Below are 27,669 nucleotides of genomic sequence, written 5' to 3'. Positions count from 1 at the left end.
ACAAAATGCTGCTCACATATGGACCACAGTATAAGGTTTTAAATTCATGGGTATATTATCCTTTTGGTTAAAAGAATTTTCTTTACTGAGTAATTATGTGGGTATTTAGGAGTTTCTAGTTCTTGATTACTTTTAGATATCAACCTTACACTTGGTGGCATTCCAAAAATACTTTGGCTATTAGCAAAACTTGGGAGTAATAGTATGTTTTTCTATAGAGCTAGGAATTTCACCAACTAGTTAGATGTTTGCTTCTATGTTTTTTGTAGAACTAGGAACTTCACCACCTTGTGATATTGAAAACATTGTAACTTAGTACTTTGTCAAAATAGGACAAATTCAAGAATACTTTATTCCTTACATATTCCCCACAGTACTAGATTTACTCAACCATTGATTATACCTTTAATTAAATGTTTCGACTCTCAGCTTTCACATTGTCTAGCACTGGATAATGGATTTTGTTTACTACATAATACCTCTTTTACTTAATGTGCAAGATAGACACTGAGTAAATCCGTTGCTGTGCTCAATTTACATGTTGTTCTCATCATATAAAATATAAGAAGTGTCTATATTCTGTCTTATCTATGCCTTGTAATCAATTACCCTGTCATGTTTTAGTTTAATCTGTAGGCATGGAACATTTGCTGAAAGTTGTCATCTTTAGTTTTATTGATTTTTTTTTTTTCCAAAATGAAAGCAAATTCAGTCATTTAAACGTTACTGTGGAAAACATATAAATCACATTTTCTATCATAACTTTTAATTTTTAAAGATTTAATTACTATGCCCTTTATTCATGTATATGATATTATGAATGTATGCCACATGTGTGGGTTCTCTCTGAAGAGGGCATTGGATCCTCTGGAGCTGCAGTTGCAGACACTTTTGATCTGCTGGACATGGCATTGGAACCCTGTTTGTTTGTTTGTTTGTTTTGCAAGTGTAGTGTGCTGGTTAATTTTCATAAGTTTGGCAAAACTAGAATCATTTGAGGAAAGGCTATAACACTGAGAAATGTGGGTCTATGGGTTATTTTCATAACTGTAAAATGATGGAGAAGGATCTAGCTCACTGTGGGCAGTGCAGTCCTTATGCAGGTTTTCTGAGCTACTTAAGAAAGGTAGCTGATATAGTGTACTCACAAAATGGGGTCTATTATGACTGCCCTCTGAAAGGACTAACAAGCAGCTAAAATGCAGATATTAACACCCAGCCAATGAACAGAAGCTGCTGACCTCTGTGGTTGAATTAGAAAAAAGCTGGAAGAAGTTTAGGAAGAGGGCGACCCCATAGGAAGTCCAGCAGTCTCAACTAACCTAGACCCCCCCCCCCCGACATCTCTCACATACTGGGTCACCAATCAAGCAGCATATATCAGCTGATATGAGTTTCAGTCAGAGAAGATGCACCTAAGAGACTTGAGGCCCCAGGGAGTTTGGGAGATCTGGTGGGGTAGCGACATGCTCCTGGAGACAGGGGAGGAGTTATGGGATGTGGAACAGTCAGAGGATAGACCATGAGGGGGAAAAATCTGGACTGTAAAAAAAGATTCAATAAAATTTAAAAAGAAAGAAAGAGACAGAGGGAGGGAGGGAGGGAGGAAAGAAAGAAAGAAAGAAAAGAAAGAAAGAAAGAAAAGAAAGAAAGAAAGAAAGAAAAAGAAAGAAAGAGAAAGGAAGGTAGGTAGGTAGGTAGGTAGGTAGCTGGGATAGCTAGAGGAAATCATTCAGTACACAATATTGCTTTTAAGTGTCTGCTTCAATTCTGACCTCTAGGTTCCTGCCTTAAGTTCCTGGTTCCTTGCCATGATAAATCATCTCATCTAAACCAAATAGATACTTTCTCCCCAATACTGCTGATCAGTATATTCTCAGAGCAACTGACATGAAAATAGATCATCTTAAACTGCTAAGCCATCTTTCTAGCTCTGACTTTGGTTTTAATGTTAATTGTAATGGTATTTTTTGTGTACTTTATGGTCATATTTTCCATCATGTGAGACAATGTAGGTATAAGTTCTGAGGTTTTTCTTTTGACCTAAAGACAGTTAATCAGTACTTTACATTTAATCTCTAGCTTATGTTTGATTAATGTTTTTGAGTTTCTTAAATACTTTTTACATAAGTTACTTCATTTTTTAACTCTATTAGGAAAGGTACTGTAAATAAACTTACACCTATTTTACAGGTGAAAAATGAATGTGATACTAAGTATCTTACTTAGGATCTCTCAAGAGATGACATAAGGTAGTAGAACTTAGGTCATTTCTTTTCTATTGTTACCTACTTAGAAAACTTGTGCTGCATCATTAGTGATATCAGTTGCTATTTAAATTAACTTTATTCAAGTTATTACTACATTTTGACAATAAATTTGATGACATTTTATTTTATATTGGAAATAGATTGTTCTCTCATGTAATATATTCTGACCACAATTTTCCTTCTGTCCAATCCTCCCAATACTGTCATCATCTTCCCTCTCCCCCAGATTTCTCTACTTTTCATCAAAGCTTCAGCAAGCCTCTAAGAGACAACAGCCAAATTTGATGAAACAAAATACAATTAGACAAAGTAAAATCGCTCACACTGAAGGTGGACAAGGCAATCCCACAGGAGGAAAAAGAGTCTCATGTATAGGCAAAAGAGTTGGGGATATACTCACTCCTACGGTTAAGAGTCCTACAAAAAAAAAACAGCAAGCTAACATCCATAACACGTATTCAGAAGACCTGGTATGGACCCATGGAGTCTCTGTGCTTGCAGTTTCAGTCTTTGCGAGCCCATGTGAGTCCTGCTTAGTTGATTCAGTGGAAATGTTCTGATGCAGTCATTACTCCCCATCCTCTGGTAGTTCCCTAAGCTTCAAGAGGAAGGACTCAATGGAGACCTTCAACTTAGACCCAGCATAATATTTGGCTTTGGCTCTCTCCATCCACTCCCATCTGCTGCTGGTGAAAGCATCTTTGATGATAATAAGACACTAAATCATTTCATTATCAAAAGTATGTTTGGTCTCAGAGCCATCCAGTCTCCGGTTTCTGGCTATCCAAGTAGTGTCAGGCATGGGCTGCCTCTTGTGCAGTGAGACTTAAGTTATATCAAATACTGATTACTCATACAAGCATTGTACAATTGCTCTAGTATATCTAGCAGGCAGGACAAATTGTAGGCTGGAGGTTTTGTAGCTGCGTTGCTGTCCACATTTCATCTTCAGTAGCCATACTTCCCCATACCAAAGAAACTAGAATACAGTAGTGAAGGCTCAACACAGGTATCACATCTACTACTCTACTTCAAGAACTATGTGGATGTTGTCCTCAGCAATGTGCCCTACTGTCAGTTTGCAGAAAGAAACCTCTGTCCTAGCATCACCCTGGCTTTTGGGGGGATCTCCACAAGATTACCTTAGCCAACAACTCAATCAAATACCACCCTTTCCGGTGACTGCGAGCCTTGTCAGGCTATAGTAGATAACCAGTTCCAGCTCCATGTTCTCCATTACCAGAAATCTTCACAGACTCCAGGAAGTTTCCACTGTACTAGGTTTCCACATTGTCTCCATGTTGTCCCCCAATTCCAGTCATCTTTCCCCACATTCTCCTTCTGTCCCATCTCCCACACACATCCTTCCCACTCTTGTCCTCACCCAACCCCAATTCACATGAAATTTTTATTCTTTTTCTCTTTCCTTGAAAGTTCCATGCATCCCCACTAGTGCTCTCCTCTTTATACAACCTCTCAGGTTCTGCCAATAACTTGGTTATCATTTACTTAATGGCTAATATTATCTTATAAGTGAATATATTCAATGTTTTTCTTTCTGGGTCTGAGTTGCCTAACAAAGAATGATTTTTTTTTTTTTAAGTTTCATTTGAAAATTTCATGATGTCATTTTTAACAGCTGAGTGATATTCCATTGTGTAAATGTCACAGATTTTGTTTATCCATTCTTCTGTCCATGGGCATTTAGGTTGTTTCGAGTTTCTGAGTATTATGAATAAAGCCATGATAAACATGATTGAGTTAGTGCCCTTGTGGTAGGAATATCCTTTGGGTATATATCCATGTGTGGTATAGCTTGATCTTGAGGTAGATTGATTTTCAGTTTTCTGAAGAACCACTATATTGATTTCCATAGTGACTATAAAATTTGTAGTCCCACCAGCAATGAACAGGTGTTTCTCTTGCTCTCCATCTTCACCAACATGAGCTGTCACTTGTGTTACTGATATCAGGCATTATAGCAAGTGTAAGATCAATTTCAATGTAGTTTTAATTTGCATTTCCCTGATTTTTAAGGACATAGAACATTTAAGCATTTCTCAGCCACTTGCAATTCCTCTATTAACAATTCTCTGTTTTGATCTGTTCTCCAGTTTAATTGAAATTTTTTATATCTAATCTTGAATTCTTTATATATTTTGGATATCAGTCCTCTTTTGGATTATAGAGTTGATAAAAAATATTTTCCTATTCTGTAGACAGTCATATTTTTATGATTGAAGTTCCTTAGCCTTAGGGATGCTTTTTAGTTTCATGAGATCTCTCCCATTTATAATTTTTTTGGAGGTGTAGGGTTTTGGTTTGATCATGGAAGGTTAGCTTTTAACACTCAGCATATTACTTAACAGACCTATCAAGAGAAGGTATTGGGATCAGGTATTGAACAAGAAGGCAGCTTAATGAGAAGAGTGAATTTTCTAGCAGAGAAATGTACAATATAGGCAAACCGAATGTGAGTCTATTGCATCAAAATACCATTAGACTAAAAATGCTTACTATAGTAATAACTTTGGAAATGAAGCTTTCAGTTGAGTAATAAATACCAAGGGTAAATTGGAAACACTATAAAAAGATCCTGGTAGGTACCACAGAATAATAAGAAAACTGAATTTTTTCATGTCAGAATTTTCCCACTGGACTCAAGGTATTCTGTCATACTATCAAATCCAAAGGACTCCATGTTATTCCTCCTTGATAATTAACACTATTGAACATTTTCTCTGTCCCAGGCACAATGTTGGGCTCTTTACATGCAATGTGTCAGTTTTGTTTTAGATCAAACTTGATGGTAGGTCCTATTGTCTCTGGATATTGTAGGGCTAGAGACTACATTAAGAGAGTTAATCAGCAATGATGTTGGGATTTATAGATCTACTTGTTCATTTTAAAGATTACACTGGGTTGGTTTGCTTTGAAAATAAGATTTCTCTGTCTCCTGTAAATTTTCAAAAAGTTCATGTTATGGTCTCTTTAATATTAACATTTTTATGGATTTCATATCTTAAAGTTTCATATTTCATTGAAACTTTAACAGATGGTGGTTTAATGTATGTGTCATGTGAGACAATATGTACCCTGAACTTAAGACAAAAAGGATACAGGAATAAAACTTGCTATGAATTTTGAAACCGTAAGTAAATTGTAGCAGGATATAACTATTAGAAACCTGATATTAATTTTGTATCATATTTCTTATTAGTCAGGATTTGCACAAAGATGTTGAAGAAGCTGGAGCACTGCAGAAAAATCATGTTTCTGTGACATCTGCACACTCCACAGAGGCTGCAGATGCTGTTTGCCTTCCTACTACAGAGGAGTCATTAAGCGTGGGGAGCTGTGAAATACCTGCAGAACAAAGTCAGTGCCCTGGTCCAGAGAGTTCACCCGAAGTAAATGATGCTGAAGCAGCAGGAGAGAAAGAAAACAGTGATGCTAAAAGTTCAACAGAAGAAACAAGTGAAAATGTGCCTGAAGTACAAGAGACACCAAAGAAACATAGACTTACTTACTCACAGATTATTAAGGAAGGCAGAAGATTTAACATTGATTTAGTTTCAAAAGTAAGTCCCAGTTTTATGCATCTTAACATAGAACAGTAATAAATTTTAATTGATTGAAAAAAGCATCTGGACCTCTAAGTGTACTTTTCTTTATTTTAGTTTCTGAATTGTAGAGTTTTTAATGCTTTATATAATAATAGTAAACAAAATTTTATAATTTGGTAACAGCAAACTTTTAAGTATAAGATAAAGATCTTAGTATTAATATACATAATGTGCTTTTAAACACTATAATTTTTTATATGAAGAATGCTGTTGTATTAGTGCAGGTAGTTTATCCTAATATTCTAATGCATTGGCACTATCCATTATAACAATTCTATTTGTGTTCAATATTTGTGTTCTAATTTCATGTTCTTTGCAATAAATTTTATATAAATATACCTTAGCCCTTATAAAATTTAACCTGTATAAGTATTCTAAATAAATCAATGCATTTTTGAAAATCTTATGGTCAGGGTTGAGGACACTGGAGTATACCTTCTTACTCATGGTAGATTATGTGAGGATTTCTTTTGTCTTTGCTGGTGTTTCCATAACTAACTCTAACAGTAGCTCTGATAGTAATAATTTCTGATGCTGAAACATGGGGAGCTTCAAAATTGCATGGGGTTCATAAGAAACAAGTCTATTTTTGTTCAAAACAATAATAAAATATCCAGTCAGACATTGCCTTAAGAGATGTGATAAAATAAAGGGATGGATTCATGTGCCCTTCATTTTATTGATGAATTCGGGTATGTGTGGTCCCCTATTTGATTTGAATTTAGCGTGTGAAAATGTGGCTATCTTCCTACACAAAATATACTATTCATAATATTAGAGAAAAATCAACATAAAGGTTTTTTTTCTAATTTAAGCATATTTTAAGTAAGCTTATCTGCCTCAACTATGAAGCCAGTATGCAACAGAGACAAAAAAAAAATGTTTAAAACATCTTCTTACTATTTTAATGTAATTACAGAGTTGTTTCTACTCTCAGTGTGAAATTGCTATGGTAGATCACTTAGGCAATGTTGAAAACAAAGGGTAACGATTAAACATGGTACATGCATTATTTCCACACTTTCAAAATTTGAACCTAAGATAATTTTAATAAAATTTGGCTTTACTCTTTAGTGATAACTGAAACTCACTTGCCTTAATGTTTATTTGACTATATGAGAAAAAAATTTGAGTATAAATATATTTGCATTTATAAAATTTTGCGTCTTGGTAGAGTATTAAATCAGAAATGGTTACATTTTGAACAAATAAATTTGCAGTTTATTTTATAGAGTTAGACTTGTAAATATAAAAAGTAAGACATATCAGTTGTATATTTCATTAGGAATGAGGTAATCAAATAAACATGGCATACTTATTTAGTCAGAGTATTAGATTAATTTTTAAAATAAACAAAAATTTATTTAAAAATAGCACAGAATTTCTAAATGACTTAAAGATCATCTTCTTGTATGCTCAAACAAGTAATTGAGAAAAAAATTGGGACGCTATTTTTTTTTTTTGTATAGTCAAACATTTTATTTAATTTTCTCAGTTACTATAGATAGAGCTTTTATGGTTTTAGTATACTGAGTTACAAATTATGAGTCTATTGATCATAGGAAACAGCAGGATATACAATATTTATCCACATGCTTAAATTTCAAACATCTGAGATAATAAGTGTTTAATTTTTTGTTGTTTTTCTCTCAGCTATTAATGTTGAGATATACTGAAAGATTAAATCACTTCCTCACATATGTATCAATAATAAAATTGTTCATGTCTTATAAAGGCCATATATCATATTAACAGATTATGAGAGCTTAGAATTTGGTTCTGTTATGGTAGTGTATCACAAATCCATGTGCGGTTATTTGATTTGATTTTGGTTTGTTTGTCTGTATTGGTGGCATGGGTGGTACACTGTACAGCCTTCTTATAACCAACTGTCTCTGTTTCTTGCCCAAAATCTTGTATCAACCTTAGACATTTAGATGCTGGGTATTATATCTTTCAGATAACAAGGATATTTTAGAAGGAAATACAAGTGAATCATAAATGTATTGTGTGCAGTGGAACATTCTTACCAGAGCTGAGAAGAGACTTCATAACTAAATGTATTAACATTTTTTAACAAAATTCAGAAATGTTCATATGTCTAGGCAAGAGTAGAAGAACCGTGTAGGGTGTAGGAGTTTACATATGATTTTACTGCCAAAACAAGTTACAAGCAATCTATCAGAGTAAAAAAATTGGGTTGAATTTTCATAATTAATTGTGAACATTTAATGAATTCTTATACTATATTTTTAGATTTTTAAATGTATATACATATATATATATATACACACATATATATGATGTATGTGTGAGTGTGTGTACGCACATGCATATGCATGGTAGTTGCCATTTTTGTTTTGCCTTTGATGATATTCTCTAAAATACTTTCTGTCTGCAGCTTCTGTATTCTCGGGGATTACTAATTGATCTTCTAATCAAATCAAATGTTAGTCGATATGCAGAGTTTAAGAATATTACGAGGATTCTTGCATTTCGAGAAGGAACTGTGGAACAGGTACTGTGCTACTCAACTATCTGAGCCAAGTTACCATTACTCATTTTGGAAGGATAAGCAACACTTACTCTTTTTCTTAGTAAGGCCATACATTTCAACTTTTCATGGTGGTTCATAAAATGTAAACATAAAATTAGCTCCATTAAAATTTATGTTTTATTTTTGAACATTTATTCCCCAGGTTGATTTTAATGTTGAGAAAATGCTAGTTTCAGTCAGCAGTACTATATTTGAATCGTCATTTGTTCACTATTAGGGGTGTCATGCCATTGGCCTTTTAAACTCATGAAGACCAACTTGGCAGAATTAAGTAACAGAGCTCTCAAGTTAATTATCTCTGTAGTTAACAGCCATGCTATTAGAAGTGATGAAAGGTGACTTGAAGCAGTGAGAATGGAATGGAAATGATAACCTTGTAATGCGGGAAGGACTGTAAACTGGGATCCTGGAATCCGGATGTCAATAGGAAGTACTTTGAAACCTTCACCTTCAAATGCCTTTCAGGTTCCATGTTCCAGAGCAGATGTCTTCAATAGCAAACAACTTACTATGGTAGAAAAGCGAATGCTTATGAAATTTCTTACATTTTGTATGGAATATGAGGAACATCCTGATGAATACAGAGGTATTGCTTTCCACTAACTTGTATTTTCTTTTTTTTTTCTTACAATTTTATTTAAAAACAGAGGGATACATATACAGATTTTTAAAGGAATTTTGGCGTAACACTATATGAATATTTTGTCAGTACTTAATTCTTTTAGTGGTTTGATAGCATGCATTGAAATCTCACTAGTTACCATAAGCATAAAATACATGTAGGACAGAACGTAACATGGAAACGGATTTCTTGGTGAGTATAGATTAAGCACAATGATCTGTGAATACCAGCTCTTGGATTATTAATGATTGTATTTTCTGATGATTAGAGATTTTAATTTTAATATGCTTCCTCAGTTTGGGAAACAACTGATTATTCTAAAATGTATTCTATCTGCTACATTTAGTAAGCTATAGCAAAGGCTACTATATGAATTCATTCAAATGACACACTATATAGTTTGTTCCTCAGTCATGCTAGACATATTTTAAGTGCTTGGTACCTAAATGCAGCTAGTAGCTACAATGCAAATATTTTCAACATTTCAAGAATGTCACACTAGCTCCCCTATTTAAGTTTTTAAAATTAAACAGTGTTAACTGATTATTTAAATCGTGTGTGGCACCAGGAATTGAATGTAAGACTTGGCTCTTGAGATACAGTATGTTACCTGATTCTTGGTATATGACATGCCTTTTTCGTTATTTCACCTTGAACTTGTTTTTGTTGTTGTTACTACTGCTACTACTACAAATAATAATAATAATAACAATAGTAATAATAATAATATTTTAATAACTTGTTAGTTGTTATTTTTCTGGGCTGCTTTTACGTAGGAAATTGAGCTATTTATTTGGTTGATATGTGCTGTATCATATATAGAAGAAACCTCCAGATCTAGAGATGCTGAGGTTTAATCCTCCTACTCTATTATTTTATTTTATTAGATACTCTCTGTATTTACATTTGAAATGTTATCCCCCCTTCCCCTCCACTTGTCTCCATGAAAGTGTTCCCTCTCCCAGTCACTCTCTCCACCCCATTGCCTTGTCATTCCCCTACATTGGGAAAACATGCCCTCCCTGGAACAAAAGCCTTTTCTCACATTGATGCTAGACACTGCTATCTTCAGCTACATGTGCAACTGAATTAATAATAGGTCAAATCAATTGTGTGTTCAGTGGCTGGTGTTTTAGTCCATAAGAGATAAGCCTGATTTTAACTGATAAATTTTCATTTTGCTTTTCATAGCATATGAGGAAACTACATTTTCTGAATATTTAAAAACTCAAAAATTAACCCCCAACCTACAGTATTTTGTCCTGCACTCAATTGCAATGACACCAGAGACAACAAGCTGTACTGTAGATGGTCTCAAAGCTACTAAAAAGTTTCTTCAGTGTCTTGGGCGGTACGGCAATACTCCATTTCTGTTTCCTTTATATGGCCAAGGAGAACTTCCCCAGTGTTTTTGCAGGTAAGTTATGATTTATATCTTCCAGAAGAGTTGTATGGGTAACATAAAAATTAGACAAAAGTGAGCTGCCTAATTCATCCCTGTAATCCTAGCATGTGGGTGTGAAGGTAGGAGGGTCAGGAGTTTAAAGTTACTCTTGGCTATATAGCATGTTGAGACTAGGCTGAGTTACTGATGCTCCCATCTTAAAATAAATTCAGTGAAAAGTTAGTATATGCAAACATAGTTCATTTTATTTTTTACAAGTGATTTAATGTTTATTTCTCCATCTAAACAGTATATTCAATTTGGCCTGATTTTGAACGAATAACAGATATATATATATATATATATATATATATATATATATATATATATAGAGAGAGAGAGAGAGAGAGAGAGAGAGAGAGAGAGAGAGAGAGAGAAACACAATTTTTATTGTTATGTAATAGTAATAATTGATTGGGAATTTACCATGAGTTACTTTTGCATTTTCTGCTGTTTTCTATTAACATCTTTTTGTATGTATTTAGTTAGGATTTTCATTGCTGTGATGAAACACCATGACCCAAGCATCGTGGGTGGGAAGGATTTATTTGCCTTATACTTCCACATTGTTCTTCATCACCAAAGAAGTCAGGACAGGAACTCAAGCCTCACAAGAACCTGGAGGCAGGAGTTGATGTAGAGGCCACCTAGGAGGGTATTGCTTACTAGCTTGTTCTTTATGGCTTGCTTAGCCTGCTACCTTATAGATCCTATGACCACCAGCTCAGGGATAGCACCATTCACAATGTGCTGGACCTTCATCTAATAGTCACTAATTAAGAAAACACCATACAGCTAGATCTTACAGGGGCATTTTCTCAATTGAGTTTCCTTCCTTTAGGATAACTCTAGTTTGTGTATCAAGTTGACATAAGATTAGCCAACACAGCATGTCTTTTGATATATGTGCTCAGGATTTTTTTTTAGGATTTTAGAGAGATAAATAAGTAGAAAGAATCTGAGTTCATGTCCACAGGATCCCCATAAAAAGTCAAGTGTAGTTTCCTGTGTACCTGTAAACCAGTACCTTCTTTTGGGGAAGAAGTCTGAGAAGGTCTTTATGGGTTGCTACTACAAACCTAGCTTCAAATTTAGTGAGAAGTCCTGTCTTAAATTTAATATTGCAGTGATAAAATACCTTAACTAAGGCAACTTGTGGAAGAAAGGGTCTATGTAGGCTTACATTTTCAGAGAGAAAGGAGCCCTATCATGGTGTGGGGCCATAACAGCAAGTGGCAATTACGATGGCAGGGACAGGTATCTATCTCCCATCTTTATTTGTAAGCTGGAGGCAGAGTGAATTTGGTGTGTGCTGAGACTGAATGCTCAAAGCTCACTTGCAGTAACACAATTCCGTGGCAAGGCCACGCCTGCTAAGCCTCTCCAAACAAGGCCTATCTTACAAGGATTATTTTCATTCAAACCAGTATATCCTGTTGTAAGGGTATAAAGTGAAATGTATTAGAGAAGAACATCCATGTATACACACACACACACACACACACACACACACACACACACACACACACTCATGTAAACATATAGAAGGACTTTCCAAGAATGAACTTTTATAATTTCATGTGTATGAGTGTTTTGCCTGTATGTATATATGTGTATCATGTGTGTGCCTGATGGCCATGGAAGCCACACAAGGGTGTATAATCCACTGGAACTGGACTTACAGATAGTACTGACACAAAACTTTTAAACACATTATGTTTTGTCCAAGTGCTTATTGTTGAGGCTTTCATTTCAAATTTAGTCTTGTGTACACAATTTGGCTGTGGTATTTATCATACATAGGTCCCTTCCTTCAGTATAAATGGATGCATTCTTGCGCTTGTATTTTCTAAATACTTGGTTATAGGAGTGGGAGTGACTAATTTCTGAATATTATAGGTCTCTTCTAACTAGGGGAAAAGGTAGAGATGAGTGACAGAGTGCTAGGACCATATTTCATCACATCAATTGAAATTAAATAGGGACTTGTGATCTTCCTTAGTCTGCCTCTTTAGCATATCCTACTGGCATGTGCCACCCAGATTATATTTAGGAATATATATGTATATCCGAATACTTATATGCATGCAGTAACAATTAGTTATTATAAACAAGGCCATGAATTTGAAGGAGAATGTAGAGTGATATACAGGAAAGCTTGGAGGGAGGAAAAGGAAGGGAAAAACATACTCACTATAATCTCAAAAAAAAATAATGGTTAAAAATAATAAGTAGAGAGTTTTAGAGTTTTCACATGTAATTGCTGCTTTTTTTCCAGAAACTATACTATCTTTTCTTATATTGCCACATTCGCTCCTCCCAAACTAGGTGAAGACCAGGACTAGAAAGAAAAGTTCTCTGTGAAGTGATCTGCAGCCTACTGATTTACTTATTGATACTTTATATGAATAGAAAACAGCAACCAAGTGTCAGGTCACACTGTGCCAATCTTGGATCACCATAAATTTGAGGCCAGCCTGGGCTACATAGTTAGATCCTATCTAAAAATTGTCATGCAAAAATGCAATAGTCTTTTCCTAACAACTTGAAATCCTTAATATGCTGAAGTCTGAAATCTGTGAGGGCTGACACAGTACTACAAGTGGGGAATTTTACATGATCTCTTGTAGGTCATAGTTAAAAACTCATGCAGCAAACATACTGTATAAAGTTACTTTTAGAGGTTTCATTAGCTGTGTGTTAAACACAAATAAATTTAATGTTTAAATTTGGATCTCATCACTCATCATTAATATACCTGGCCAAATTTTATGTATTGCAAATATCCCAAAATATGAAAATATTTCATAATGAGATCTATGTGTTATGTCCTAGATAAATACGAGCATTTTCTCCTACGTTGGTGGTTAATCTTTTTAAGGCTAAAATGTCAGTCAGAACTTTTTTTTTTTTTTAAAAAAAGAACTTTCATTTTGTATTCTTCTACTGAGTTACAAGTATTGTGCCTGTGATTCAACTTCAGTGTTTCTTATGTAAATTATATGTGATCTTCTCCAACTTGAACTAGTCTCTCCAGGAATGAAATGCATGTATACTGGAAGTAACAAACAACCCTTTCCCTGTAATGCCTGAAGTATTATATCAATCTTCTAAGTAGTTCTTACTATATTTTAAATACATGGGACTGTGTGAATTACAGTAAAAATGCATTAACTTGGCTTGTGGAGATTATTTTCAAAGTTTTTAATGGATTTACTGCATAGTGCACTATAATTTCATGTAACTATTGATCTGTTTATATCCTAAACTACTAAGACTCCTACTATCTATACATCATAGCCAATGCTTTTTATCACCAGGTTATCAGAATAAGGTGTCACCTGTTCTATGATTTCTAACCACCGTTCTCTATTCTGTTTAATATAAGCCTCTTAAGCATTTCTCACAGCCAGTTACAACGTGCTCTCATCAAGGCTACTGTTCTAAATGGTGCACATGCATATTTATGGGAAGGATTCAAAGACATTTGTAAGTCATATACTTGCATCCTAAATGAATTCTGGGTAAGCAGTATAACATTTTAACTACTAGAGATAACTTCCATGAATAAATGCCATTTGAGGCTTTTATCATTTTAAGTAGGTAGATTTTTTTTAGCAACGAAAATGAAGCTTATTTATTGTGCTACCAAGTAGGCATTAATATGTCAAAGCATATAATTTGGGCCATATTGGAAAGAAAGTCATCGAAACTATGTATTTTTCTAGTCTTCCAAGCCTTACAGTTTTTCTTATTATGAATTAGTCAGTTAATAGTTTTTCTGTCACATTGGACAGAATGTGTGCGTAGTATGTAGATTTTTAAACACAGTTTTTTTTTTTCTAAACATAAGTTCTTTTTCTGCTCCTACTTTAGGAATTCATTATTGCAATCTGTATAATATAATATAATAAGTTTTGGAACTACTTTCAAGTTCAGAATGAATTTTATAAACTCTGTCATGTCTTCTGTAATCTGGGAAGTGGAGCAACACAGTGGAAACAAATTTTAATTTTCTAAAACTTTAATTTATTTATTTATTCATTCATTGTATGTGTATGTGCATGTGTCATGCAAGTCCTGCTGCACATAAGTCCATGTCAAAGAACAGTGTGCAGTGATTTGTTCATTTCTTCCATCGTGAGGTTTTAGCAATCAAATTCCTGTGTTTCATGCTTGGCAGCAAGTGATTTATTTGTTGAGATTTCAGTTTTGATAGCTAGATTGGAACTGCCCAGAGAGTTTTGTTTGAGGTGAAAATGGAAATAAGAAGAGGGAAATTGGCTATTAGATTATCCAGTCCTTCTGATGTGAAAAAGTATTTAAGGATGAGCAGTAGGAATGTTTCAGTTTTTGCACCTATGCATAAACATATATATGTATATGTGTGTGTAAAACCACACTCACTCAAATAAATTATCACCAGCAAACAGTTTTGCTCAGTGTTCAGACTCAGCATTTCCCTGCATATTGTTATATATGAAAAATCAACTAATTTCAATACAATTATGTTGCCTGTTATTGCAGGAAAATTGTATACCTGAAGCTGGTCTCTGAAGTAATGATTTTAAAACAAAGCTTGAGTGAGACCCAAATGTTAAAAAAATGTGAATGGATATGTACATATTTAACAACCTTATTTGAGATGATTGGAACAACAGAAACAGAAAGAAGGGGGACTTTTCTATTGAATGCATTAAATTAATAATGTCAGAACTCAACCCTAAATGGAGCACACAGATGCTGCTCTGATTTGATAGTAAGCCTTGATTTTGGAGTTTTAATATAGACTGAGATATTCGCTGTTGCTGTGCTCCCCCCCCAACCTTGTTTTATCTTTTAAAGCCTTCAGTCTAGAGTTCAATGTTAGATCAGTAGATCAATGCAGTTTGCTTAATGTTTTGTAGTTCCTTTTGGACAAATAATGGTTGCAACATTGCTTGGGCCAAAGTAATCCACTCAGGTCATTCTTTAATAGCCAGGACTTCTTTTTTCCTCTACACAATTCTTAGAACCATTACGAGCCACTTGCTAATTTGGATGACTTTCTGAAAATCATGGAAAAGTCTTAAATGACCAGAGATTATATTTTTGAGAAACTGAACGTGTATTTTAATTACATAAGAAAGCAGAAAGAATTAAATAAGGATTTTTGATGTCTGCCTCATTGTTATTGCCAGTGACAAATAAGCCTTAGAAAATCCTCTTAATATCTTTTCATACAAGAAAAATCAAACTATAATTCTGGGAAAAATAGACCTGGGGGAAATGTTCATAGGGATTGTTTTGATTGGTTGTCTGATTTTACAAATGAGAATTCAAGTCAAAGGACATGGGGCTAAAATACAGACTTCCTAATGCATTTTTTGTGGCTCATTGACTATACAAAAGCTACAATAACTTTTTCTGAAAAGGAGATATATCATAATGTCTTAATCTGCAGTACATTGATCCTTGGAATTTGTATATGTGAAATATTATACATGCATTTTCTTATAAGAGGAGTTTATAGTTTCATCAGATTTTCAAAGGCAGCTATGATTCAAAAGAATTGAGCTACTGACATGAGTTTTCATCATTTAGTATTTGTTAAGAGATCATGAAACCAAAATGTTTCAAGCACTGAATAATAAGTGTGCTTCTGGGATTTATTAAGATATATGATGTGGGTCAGGACACAGAAAACTTGGAATGCATTACTACTGGAAGAGTAATTGGAATGTGCTTCTCCAGTTGGATACAAATGGCTACTTAATGTCCTGGTCATGTGGGCAAGAAGTAATTATACGAATTGGGTGACAGGAACTCATGAGATTAAATGATGGCCCTGCTGTTTATTTGGTATGCATATTTGAGCAGGTACTTAGTATCTTGCTCTTTTCCATATCTGTGAGAATAATAATGATATCTACCACACAGTGGCTAATATCTGGAAAATTCTTACAGTAATGTTTATTCATGTGTTATGGAAATATTAACTGTTACTACTATTGTTGTTATTGTTGCTATGATTATTAATGGCCATTGCTGCTGCATTTATAGAATGACACTAGAGAAAATGTGAGGTAGATTTGGAAGTAATACTTATCAGTTGTCTGAAGCTGCTTTAATTTACTGTGGTGTATGAATGTATAATATGTAGTTTTTTATAGGACAGAGTGATGTCTACATTTTCTGGAGTGACTACCATCTGCTTGCTGAGAATCATCTTCATTCTCACAGTAGATGAGCCAAAGAGAGAACCCAATAGAACAATTGAAGTAGAAAATTTAGCATTATTACATGTAGGAGATTCTTAATACATATTACAAAGTGAATTGGGCAATGTAAGATCTTCATATTTAGGGGGAAAATAAAAAATCCTGAAGGTACAAAAGGATCACAAACCTTTATCTTCATAAAGAAGCACAAGGCCCATTCTGTCTTTGAATTCCATTCTTCCTTTAGACTAAGTTGATTGTGTTTGCTCTCACCTCTTCTATTCTAGTATGGACACCCTTATATAAATGAGTGCATATGCAAACATACTTTAAATTTTCAATGGTGAAAAACCTACTTTATGGATATACACACCATAATGTAATAATTACCCTATGTTGACACCAATATATAAATCCTAACATGGTATTTACTGTGTAAGATACATAATTTTGAGGGCAAATTTTTTTTAAAAACAAGAACAAAACCATTATTTATTGTTAAAAGAATTCAAATCCTCTGGTTGTAACTGTGTGATAGTTTTTATGCACAATTTTGGGTTCTATTACCAGAACCACAACATAAATAAGAAAGGAAATTCAAATTACATTACTATTTTTGTTTTTTTTTTTTTTTTTTTTTTTTTTTTTTTATGACACAGGTTCTGCTGTGTAGCCCAGACTTATATTAAACTTAGTATGTAGCCAAAGCTGACCTCAAACTCTTATGGATACTTGCCAGAGTCTCTCAAGTGCTAGGATTATAATCATGGATTACCATGCCTGGTTTCTGTAACCTATTATCATCACATTGAACAGTTTGGTATGTTTTCTTTTCTATTTGCTTAGTCTACAGTCTAAAAGAATATATATGATTATAATTTTCTTACTCTTTTGTATTTGGCTTTCGGTTATACCACAAACTTAAAGCCAGCATTTAAAAAGCAAATCTCAGTTTAAAATAAAAATTAGAAGTAGCCTCAATAGAGCAAAGGAATTTTCTAAATTCCTGATCCATAACTTCAAATCCAGTTTGTCATCATTTGTTTAAATTTCACAAATCTTGGGATACTGTAAAATCACATGCCTAGTTTTATCTGAATAATATGTGTAACTGTATTTATTTACAAAATCTCTGAGTACCTTAAAAATATTTCCAGTCTGTACCTTGTGCTAATGATAAAATTACTGAGATGCACTCAGTTGAGAATTATTCTCATTAAATCACAAGAGCAACACAGAATAAACTATTCTTAAAAAACTTTTTGGAAAGTTCCCAAGCTATAATTCAAGAATTAGTATGGACTCTAGAATTCTGGAAGGCAAAATAAATGCATCAGTATACCTAATCAGTTGTATATTATTTTAAGAACAGTTTTCTTCCTCGTTACTAGTTTAAATTGTCATAGAAGTGATGTAGGGTAAGCATGGTTATGTTTGAATGATTGTTTGTGTGTTTCTCCCTTGAGGAGACAGTGTTGTCTGGGATCAACGGCAGGGTGGTGAGATAATCCATCATTCTGAAACCTGTTCTGTGGTGATGGATGGATAGATTGGTTAAGTAACTCAATAATCTTCATTCTTTTTCTAGGTTATTCACAGATCAGTGAGCATTGCTGTTAATAAAGCAATGGAATGCTTTGTATTCTTGCCTATATTACTCCTCAGATTTTGACAGGGAAAGAATTAATGTGTATAACCTCTTGCTAATATTTAAGTGTATTGTGGGGAGGGCAGGATTCCATTGTAACTCTTTAAGAGTTTATTGGCGCTTCATTGGCTAAGTAATACATTAAGCTTCTATTTTTGGAAATAGCTCACTTCAATTCTGATTCAGGTAATAGGTTATCCTGATAGGAGGTATGAAAACTTACCCAAGCTCATTTCCTCCTCTTATTAGATAGGTATAATATTCTAGATCTTAAACTTCCAGGAATATATATTAAGGTCAAATATAACTGGCTCGTTCCTGAGTAAGGGTGATGTTTTTAAGAAGGCCGGTCTTTGAAACTGAAAGTTTAGCTTGATTGAACTAGAAGATAATACATTATTAATGTACAAAGCTTTAAAAAATATTCAAAGCCACATTTTACCATCTCTTTGGAATACCTACAGTTTCCTATAAGTATGATAGAAATAGTATGTAAAGTATGATTATTTTAAATATAAATTTATGGTTGTCATTCAACATGAAACAAAACACAAGTAAAACAACAAACTAAAAACAGTCTCCAAATTAAGTTCTGACTGTCTTTTAAATTATTTGTAAGTGTTTATTGCTGAACATTTCTTTTAAATTCACAATACTTCATTAGTTTTATTTATATTATGGGAAAGGTAAAAGAAAATCTAATCTTACCTACAACACTTGGAATTTTATAAATTATATAAAAAAAAAAAAAACAATTATGTCTATGGTTCTGCCTGCATGAATGCCTGCACTATGTTTGCTTGGTGCCCATGGCATCCACGAAGGCATTGGATTTCCTGGAACTGGAGTTACAGAGAGTTGTAAACTCCATGTGGGTACTGTGAATCGAACCCTGGTCCTTAAGAAGGACAGCCAGTATTCTTAATTAATGAACCATCTTTCCAGCTCTTACCACTGGACATATTGAGACTCAAATGTAATGACATAAGAGAACATATCTCTATTATCTAAAGTAAATGAAGAATATTGTTTTATCAAATTTGTATAAATTCACAGTCCTTAACTTACAAATGTTTTGGTGACAACTGTGCAATCAATTTAGATATTGTAGACTTTTTCAGGTAATATAACTGGATGTAGCATTAAAATTCACTAATGTAATAACCCAATAATTTGTTTCCGTTGATAGCTCTGCTTGGCGTATTAAAACTCTGTCATCTTTGTCTCTCTGTAGTTCCTATCACAAAATGGGTGCCCTACCAGTTTTTAATGGTGGTGAATTGTTACGTTTTGCTCATATGTCATTACAGTTAAAACTCTGGCTAGTAATGTTGTGAGACAACTTTTCCTGTGGAGATACAACACACGTGTCTGTTCACCCTACATAGGGATTCCACAACAGACCAAAGCACAGGTACCACCAAAGTCTGTAATGGTGAACCAATGAGTTTTGTTCAGGTCACTTATGGGAATATGGTTACTGGGTTACTTATAGGAGCAGAAATGAGTTAAGGCAACCAAGACCCCCCTTACCGCCAGCATGGGCAACATCTCATAGAAGCTGGGAACCTAGAGCACACTGCACAGTCTGGAAGCAGTACAACAGGTTGGAGAGTATCCCTTACAACTCTGGTCTAAACTTCAAGGCAGGTATTCTGCTCTGAGTCTGTAGAGTTTCTCATTTGAAAGTCTTTACAGCTTGGCTTGTGTGAGAGTCTTCTTTATAGCTTGTCTTCTTTGAGAGAGCTTGTCAGCCTTCATTGTTCACTCTGGCAGGGAAGGTCCCAAAGAATCAGCTCATCCTAAATTTATTTTGAGAAAACTGTTATGCAGTGGATACATAGTATGGGCTTAACAAATTAAATATTTTAGTTGAGTTATACTCCAATGTAGGGGGAGGCTGGATCACTGGGGTGGGAGAGGGTGGGTAGGTAGGTGGCTGAGCACCCTCATATAGGCAAAGGGGAGAAGAGAGAGCTGATATGGGATGGGACATTGGAGGAAGGGAAACCGGGAAGTGGGATATCATTGATATAAATGGATGGAATAGTTAATGTGTGTGTGTGTGAGAGAGAGAGAGAGAGAGAGAGAGAGAGAGAGAGAGAGAGAGAGAGAGAGAGAGAGAGAGAGGGAGGGAGGGGGGGGAGGGAGAGAGGGAGGGAGGGGGAGAGAGGGGGAGGGGGGCATTATAAAATAAATACTGAAGTACAAAACTATTTTTGTTTTATTCACTAGATAGATAAAAGACACCTAGCTTGAGACTGAGATAGTTAATGTAGCTTCTAGTTCATCCTTATTTCTTTAAGCCAACCTCCTTCCTGCAAATTAAATGATATTGAAGAAATAGAGTAAAACCTTGTTCTTGACTGGAAAGATACCTCAGTTAGTAGAGTTGTTTCCATGCAAATATTAGACTCTGAGTTTGGCTCCTAGAACCCACATGCAAAAGTTTTTTGTAGGATTTGAGAGATAGTTTATTAGTGAAACTTCGTGACAGTCGGGTGTGAAGACCCAATATACAGATCCCCAGTATACTTGTAAAAATACCGACACAGTTGCTTGAAACCAAAGTAGGGAGGGCCAGAGATAGGTGGATCACCAGAGTTCATTGGCAGGTCAGTGTAGGGAGCAAGTCTCAGTAGGAGACACTCCCTCAAGAAATGAGGAACAGCACCCATGGTTGACCTCTGCCTTCCACATGTATGCAAGTATAAGTAGTTCTATACACACATGAAATCCCAAAATACTTTTATCTCCTAAAATTTGTCTGATTTGAATTTTACAATTAACTGTTTTTTCATAACCATTTAAATAGTGCTGCTTTATATGTAGACAATGTGTTAAACAAATAAAAGACATGAATAGGAAAGCATATAACTTTTCTACTATCTTAACCTATTAAGAAATCAGACTACTTTAAATTACTTCTAAGTGATTCCTGTCATCTTGAGTTATGTTCTGTGGTAACAGAAACCACATGGAAGTTGTTAACCAGGATTTTATGATGTGCACTTAGATTCACTGTGCTGATGCACAAATGTCTGTACTTTTACCTTTTTGAAACACCTGTACGTTTCAAGCTTTTTGCATTGCCATTTTTAGGGTGTTTTTGTTGTTTTTTTAGAAAACAGTGTCACTATTTTAAAATGAATTTGTAGAACTTTAAAATATTATTTTCTTAACCTGCAGAGTTTTTTTTTTGTATATACCAATATTCATAAGCTGTATCTAGAGGAAATTATCTCTAAAGTAACCTTGTTTGTTTAAATTTGGTTTTAACTTTATGTTTTAAATCATTACTTCACAAAGTTTGTTTTAAGGAAACAGATATTTCCAAAGCTCTTAGAATGTACTTGACACATAAATCTATGATATCTAAGCTACTTTTAATAAAATAATTTCTAAGTTACGTTGTAATGATAATGTATGAATTTCGATTTTTTTTAATAGAAAGGCCTGAGATGCCTAATATCTCAAGGGCCAACATTCTGACTGCATTGTTTCTGTTCTTTCTGGTATTTCATAATGAGTATTTACTAGTTATGCTTCAGTAGCTCTAAGTACCTAGATTGGAGCTGCTGCTGTCTCATATCTCCTTATAGTAGTACTTCTTCCTCTCATTGGAATGGACTCTTGGCTTATCACCATTTGTGAGGGTTGACTTTATTCTTCCCAATATTCTGCTCATATATGTATCATTATGTACTTCTTTTACTAGTGAATGTAGATGAAAATAAGTATTACCTTTTCTGCATGCCAAAACAGTAAAGTATTATTTTTATTTTTTTTAATTGAACAACTTTATTTAAAAAAAAACAAAGATAAATGTACAGATTTTAAGCATTTTTGTATAAAAGTATACGAATACATTTTTGTCAGTGCTTGGTTTTTTTTAAAGTTTTGATAATGTGCATTAAGATCTTACTAGTTACAATGAGCATAAAGTACATGTAAAACAGGATGTAACCTGGAATTAGTCAAAGTTTTCTTGGTGTGTAAGGATTGAGCATAATGATTTTTTTTCTTTTCTTTCTTTTCTTTCTTTCTTTCTTTCTTTTTTTTTTTTTTCTTGAGCTTCACACAGTCTGTAAGTTGTTTCTGGAGTGTTCAGTGCTTTCTGGGGTTAGTATCCCATTATCAGTGACCGCATATTATGTCTGTTCTTTTGTGACTGGGTTACCTCACTCAGGATGATCTTCTCTAGATGCAGCCATTTTCTTAAGAATTTCGTTATGTCATTGTTTCTGATAGCTGAGTAGTACTCCATTGTGTAAATGTACCACAAGTTTTGTATCCATTCATCTATTGAAGGACATCTGGGTTCTTTCCAGCTTCTGGCTATTATAAATAGGGCTGCTAGGAACATTGTGGTGTATGTGTCTTTGTTGTATGTTGGAGCGTCTCTGGAGTATATGCCCAGAAGTCGAATAACTGGGTCTTCAGGTAGTACTATGCCCAATATTCTGATTTTTTATTTATTTATTTATTTTACATTTATTTATTGACATCCTACTCAATGCCCCTCCCTCACACACAAAATCCTCCCCCCCATATCACCTTCACTTCTCCTCTGGGTGGGTCTGGTTTCCCCTGAGCGTAGTCCCCACTCCCCCCCACACACACCTAATCTCTTGAGAGGCTAAGCCCTTCCTCTCCCACTGATGCCAGTCAAGGCATTCCAGATAATAGAACATATCTCACCTATAGGCAACAGCTTTTAGGATTGACCCATCCCAGTTCTTAGGAATCCTCATGAAGGCCAAGCAACACATCTGCTACATATGTGTAGGGAGGCCTAGGTCCATCCCTTATATGTTCTTTGGCTGGTGGTTCAGACTCTTGAGAGCCAAGGGTCCAGGTTAGTTTGTTAGACTCTGTTTTTCTTTTTGTGGAGTTCCTATCCCCTTCGGGTCCTGCAATCCTTCCTCATATTCTTCCATAAGAGTCCCTAAGTTCTATCCACAGTTTGGCTGGGGATGTCTGCATCTGTCTGAGTCAGCTGCTGGGTAGAGCCTCTCAGAGGACAACATGCTCCTGTCTCCAAGCATAACAGAGTATCATTCATAGTGTCAGGGATTGGTGCTTGCCCATGGGATGGGTCACAAGTAGGGCAGATTATTGGTTGGCCATTCCCCTTGTCTCTACTTCATCCCCTGTGCCTGTATTTCTTGTAAACAGGATAAATTTTGGGTTGAAAGTTTTATGGGTGAGTTGGTTTCTCTATTTTTCTACTGTGGTACATCTATACAATGTAATACTATTCAGCTATTTAAAACAAAGACATCATGACTTTTGCAGGCAAATGGATAGAACTTGAGAATATCATCCTAAGTAACGTAACCGAGTCCCAAAAAGACATGGATGGTATGTACTTACCTATAAGTAGATATTAGCCATAAAAATATAGGTACCATGTTATACTCCACAGACCCAAAGAAGCTAAACAAGAAGGAATGCCCAAGAGAGGATTCTTGAATCTTACTTACAAGGGGGAATAAAATAGTCATAGGAGACAGATCTAGGGAGGGAACTGGAAGGAAGGGGATGTGGGTTTCAGTATAATGTGTGGAGACAGATAGAAGAAATAACTAGATGGTCATAAAAATGTGTAGAAACCTGCAATTGATGGGGTTGAGGAGGTGGGGAGTATCTGGAGGAGGAAATAGATACCTGGGATAAGGGAGGTGCCCAGGAATCAATGGGGTGACTGTAGCTGTGCCTCTGTACACTGGGGATATGGAATATGAAAAGGCCACCTCCTGTAGAAAGGCAAAAACCCCAGTGGGACAGTAAAGTATTAGTTACTATATTTTTGGACATAATTGTGCTGGTGCTTGAAACCAGCTAATGGGAGGCCTATAGAATACAGATTAATCATGCATGGCCAAAGCTCTTGATCTTCTACTTTTTATTTTACTGTAATAGATCATGCATCACCTATCTCTGATACAGTTTTTATTTTATAGTGGAAGTCAAATAACACCACAACTTACACAGAAATTTTTTTTTTATTTCTGAAATAGTTATTTGAGTCAAAAATATTTTTCCTAGGATATGTAAATATGGAACTATGGTTTTCTTTTTTGCTTCAGTAAATTTACTGAACCCTGATGATATTCAGAGGCAACAGAAAAAAAAGCAAGTATTTATGCTTTTCAGCCATGCCTCCCTCATGCACATGCTCTTAATCACACGTAACATGTGATAAAATCATTCTGACCATTGCATTTGGAAAGATTTCAAAGGTCCCTTAGATGTTAAGATGAAAAGATAATAATCTACCAGTCTCAACATCTTATGTTTGAGATTCTAAGAAACACCCACTTTCTGAAATTTATCAGAGTACTAGAATATAGTGATATAAACCTAAGTTTTTATACCTTATGCATCTATCAAAAATCAGGGTAACAAGATAGCCAAGAACAAAAGCTCAATGCAGGGCACTTGAGTAGCTGTGAAGTTCCTTCTGACACAAGTCCTTCTTGTTTTGCTGAGAACGAATGGGGTTAAGTAATGAGTAGCTCGCAACCCCGCTAACCCAACACATATTTCCGTGACTCATTCATTCCCAGCCATGTACCCAAGAGGGTTGACCAGTTTTAACACAGATAAGAAAAGTTAGAGGCTTCGAGATGCCACTTGTTTTTCCTTCAGTAAACAGGAGGCTCTTGGCCTCTTGGAGCTTCAAAGTTTTATCAATCTAAGCATGGGGTTCTTACTCCTTTAGCCAGATAGTGCTGGTAAGTTATCGTTGGTCTTGTAGATAAAAATTGTCTTGTTAACAACTGATATGTGTTTCCTTACACTTCAGTGAAAAAATAAAAGGATTTTAGATGTTGGAAGAAATGGGTAGTTCTACAAATAACTTGACCAAATGGATGTCAGGGTGATCTAGCTATGACATTTGATCACCACAGTTGATTCTGGCGGTCTTATTGGCTGACTAGGTGGGTTCACTTTCTGCCTCACCACTACATCTCCATTCTTCCCAAAGCTGTCATTCAGTGGAAAATGACCATTTCCTTCCATTATAGAGGAGGACTGAACTTCACTTAAGTTTGTAGTACATTTCCTTCCTAGAATACCTAAATAGGCACCCAAATAACTGGGTAAGAATTTGAATGTCCCTTTAGGGGAAAACGCTATTCTAGGAAATTAATTTGTATCCATTCATATAGCTTGGAAGTTATTCCAGTTTGCTTTCTAGTGTTGCAATAAAACAACATACTAATTAGCAACTTGAGGATGAAACGGGTTGCGTGCTTCAGTTCACCATTGAGGGGAGTTGGGTCAGGAATTTAGACAGGAACCCTGAGTCAGGAATTAATTGAAACCGAGACCTAGACTGTGGAAGAACACTTCTTGCCCTTGCTTTCCATGGCATAATCAACTTATTGGCCTTGATTTTTTTACATAAGACAGACTGGTGCTCAGGAGTGGCATCATTCACTGTAGGCTGGGCCCTCTCTCATCAGTCATTAACCAAGAAAATTCCCCACAGACTTGCATTCAGTCTGATGAAGGAGTTTTCTCAATTGAGACTACACCTCTTGGTAGGTAACTATAGTTTGTGTCAAGTTGATAGAAAAGTAGCACAGAAATTTTCTAGAACAAAAGGGTGATTGTATTACTTTCCTCTCTGCTTCCCATATTCTCTCTCTCCCTGCATCTTCCCTGGCCACAGACTGAATCCCTAAATCTGATTAGGTGGGTTCACTTTCTGCCTCACCACTACATCCCCATCCTTTCCCAATCTTCACATTCAGCAGAAGAGGACCATTTTTCTTCCATTATAGGGGGAACTGGTTTTCACTTAAGTGTGTAGTGCACTTCTTTCCTGTTTTGTCTTGAAAAATATGTCCTTTTGGACATGAGAAGGACTTAGTAATAAGAGTGGGGTTAGTTACTTGTCTCCTATGGCCAATACACATTGGTTTTGGTGGTTTTGAGGCCTATGAATCCTCTCTCCAACCAAGTGAGTTAGGTAAGCAACTGACTATAAACTCAGGCTTGTTGCTGTACCATATGCAACTTTAGACTAAGAAAAATTAATACAAAATACTCCAGTGTTTTGATAGATGTTCAAGATAAACTGTTGAAGGAACATTTTATTTGAGAGAATATTGAGAGACATAAAATAATAGTAGTGAATGTGCTGTGAGAAAAATGCGTTTTTCATGTGATAATTTTTGGAAAGGACATATGGTAGGTGATGGTGGGTAGCGGGTATCGCAGGAAGGTTACATTTGAGGGTAGTGCCAGAGTATGACAGAACAGCATCTTGCTAAATTTGAAGCAGGACTTTCAGAGCTGGAATGTAGAATTTTTTTTATATATTATACAGGGGTGGGTTCAGAGTATATCAGAGCAGTTACACACTAATGTAATATGTGGTAGAAGTCCAATTGAGGTTGCATGAAGGTTGCTGCCTATTTCTTTGTGGTATCACTGCACCTCTATAATTTATTATATTCAGACTTTCAGTCTTTTGAAATATTATTTCCTGAATTTGAGGATTGCTTCTTACTTCTATGGGAAAATATGCATCATTTAATTTGCTTTATTGGTTTGATACAGTTGTATGATTCATCAGCTTTGATGATCGGACCTCAAGCTGAAGGGCTGGGGAACTTTAAAAAATAATAAAATAAAACATTAAATCTAGGACACAGAATGTTCTGTGTGTAAAAGTAGATTAAATAAGAGTAATGTATTAATATGAGCCCTGACTGTTTTTCTTCTGATCTCCCTCCAACCTCTCAGGGCCCTGTGCCCATTACTTATCTTATGGAGCATAGACAGTCTCTTTCTGCCTCCAGGAAAGATCTGGTTAAAGCAGTGACCCACTGTTCCTTTCCCATGTGCAGAACGTCACTTACATATTTTTAGAAGTGAAAATAATGCTTTATATTTTATAATATACATTTAGGGACTATTTTTAGATATTCTTTTATATATTTTTAATTGTAAAACACTAATACAGTTGGGTTTTGAAATTTAAGTATTAGCATCAATAAATATAATACTTTTGTAGTTAAGGTGTTAGATAAAGGGATACTTTGTATTGTATTGTCTTGTGTATGTTATATTCACACAGTACAACAGATGAGTGACCCTGAAGCCTATCTTCTTTCTTGTTACATTAGTTTTTAATTAAAGAAAACAACTAGTTGGAGGCAGTTACTTTCTGTGAAATGTAATGAAGATTTATTTTGGAAGTGACCTTCAGTTTATTAGCTGAAGCAGTAATCAGCAGAATTAATAGAATAATCAAATTATATACAAACTCATAAATCATCTTG

The 27,669-nt window shown here is 35.0% G+C and overlaps 1 protein-coding gene across 1 annotated transcript in view; it reads left to right on the top strand.

Moving 5' to 3' along the window:
- The window catches only part of CHM (CHM Rab escort protein), a 130,005-nt gene that overhangs the window by 42,922 nt on the left and 59,414 nt on the right, over positions 1 to 27,669 (top strand). Inside the window, exons 5-8 of the mRNA XM_080910309.1 lie at positions 5,491 to 5,851; positions 8,298 to 8,414; positions 8,919 to 9,039; positions 10,267 to 10,492. Coding sequence (XP_080766435.1) covers positions 5,491 to 5,851; positions 8,298 to 8,414; positions 8,919 to 9,039; positions 10,267 to 10,492 — 825 coding nt within the window. The remainder of the gene's footprint in view (positions 1 to 5,490; positions 5,852 to 8,297; positions 8,415 to 8,918; positions 9,040 to 10,266; positions 10,493 to 27,669) is intronic.

This window comes from Micromys minutus, assembly GCF_963924665.1.
Source record: "Micromys minutus genome assembly, chromosome: X".
In the NCBI taxonomy this organism is placed as follows: Eukaryota; Metazoa; Chordata; class Mammalia; order Rodentia; family Muridae; genus Micromys; species Micromys minutus.
This window is presented reverse-complemented; position numbering and strand designations above follow the sequence as displayed.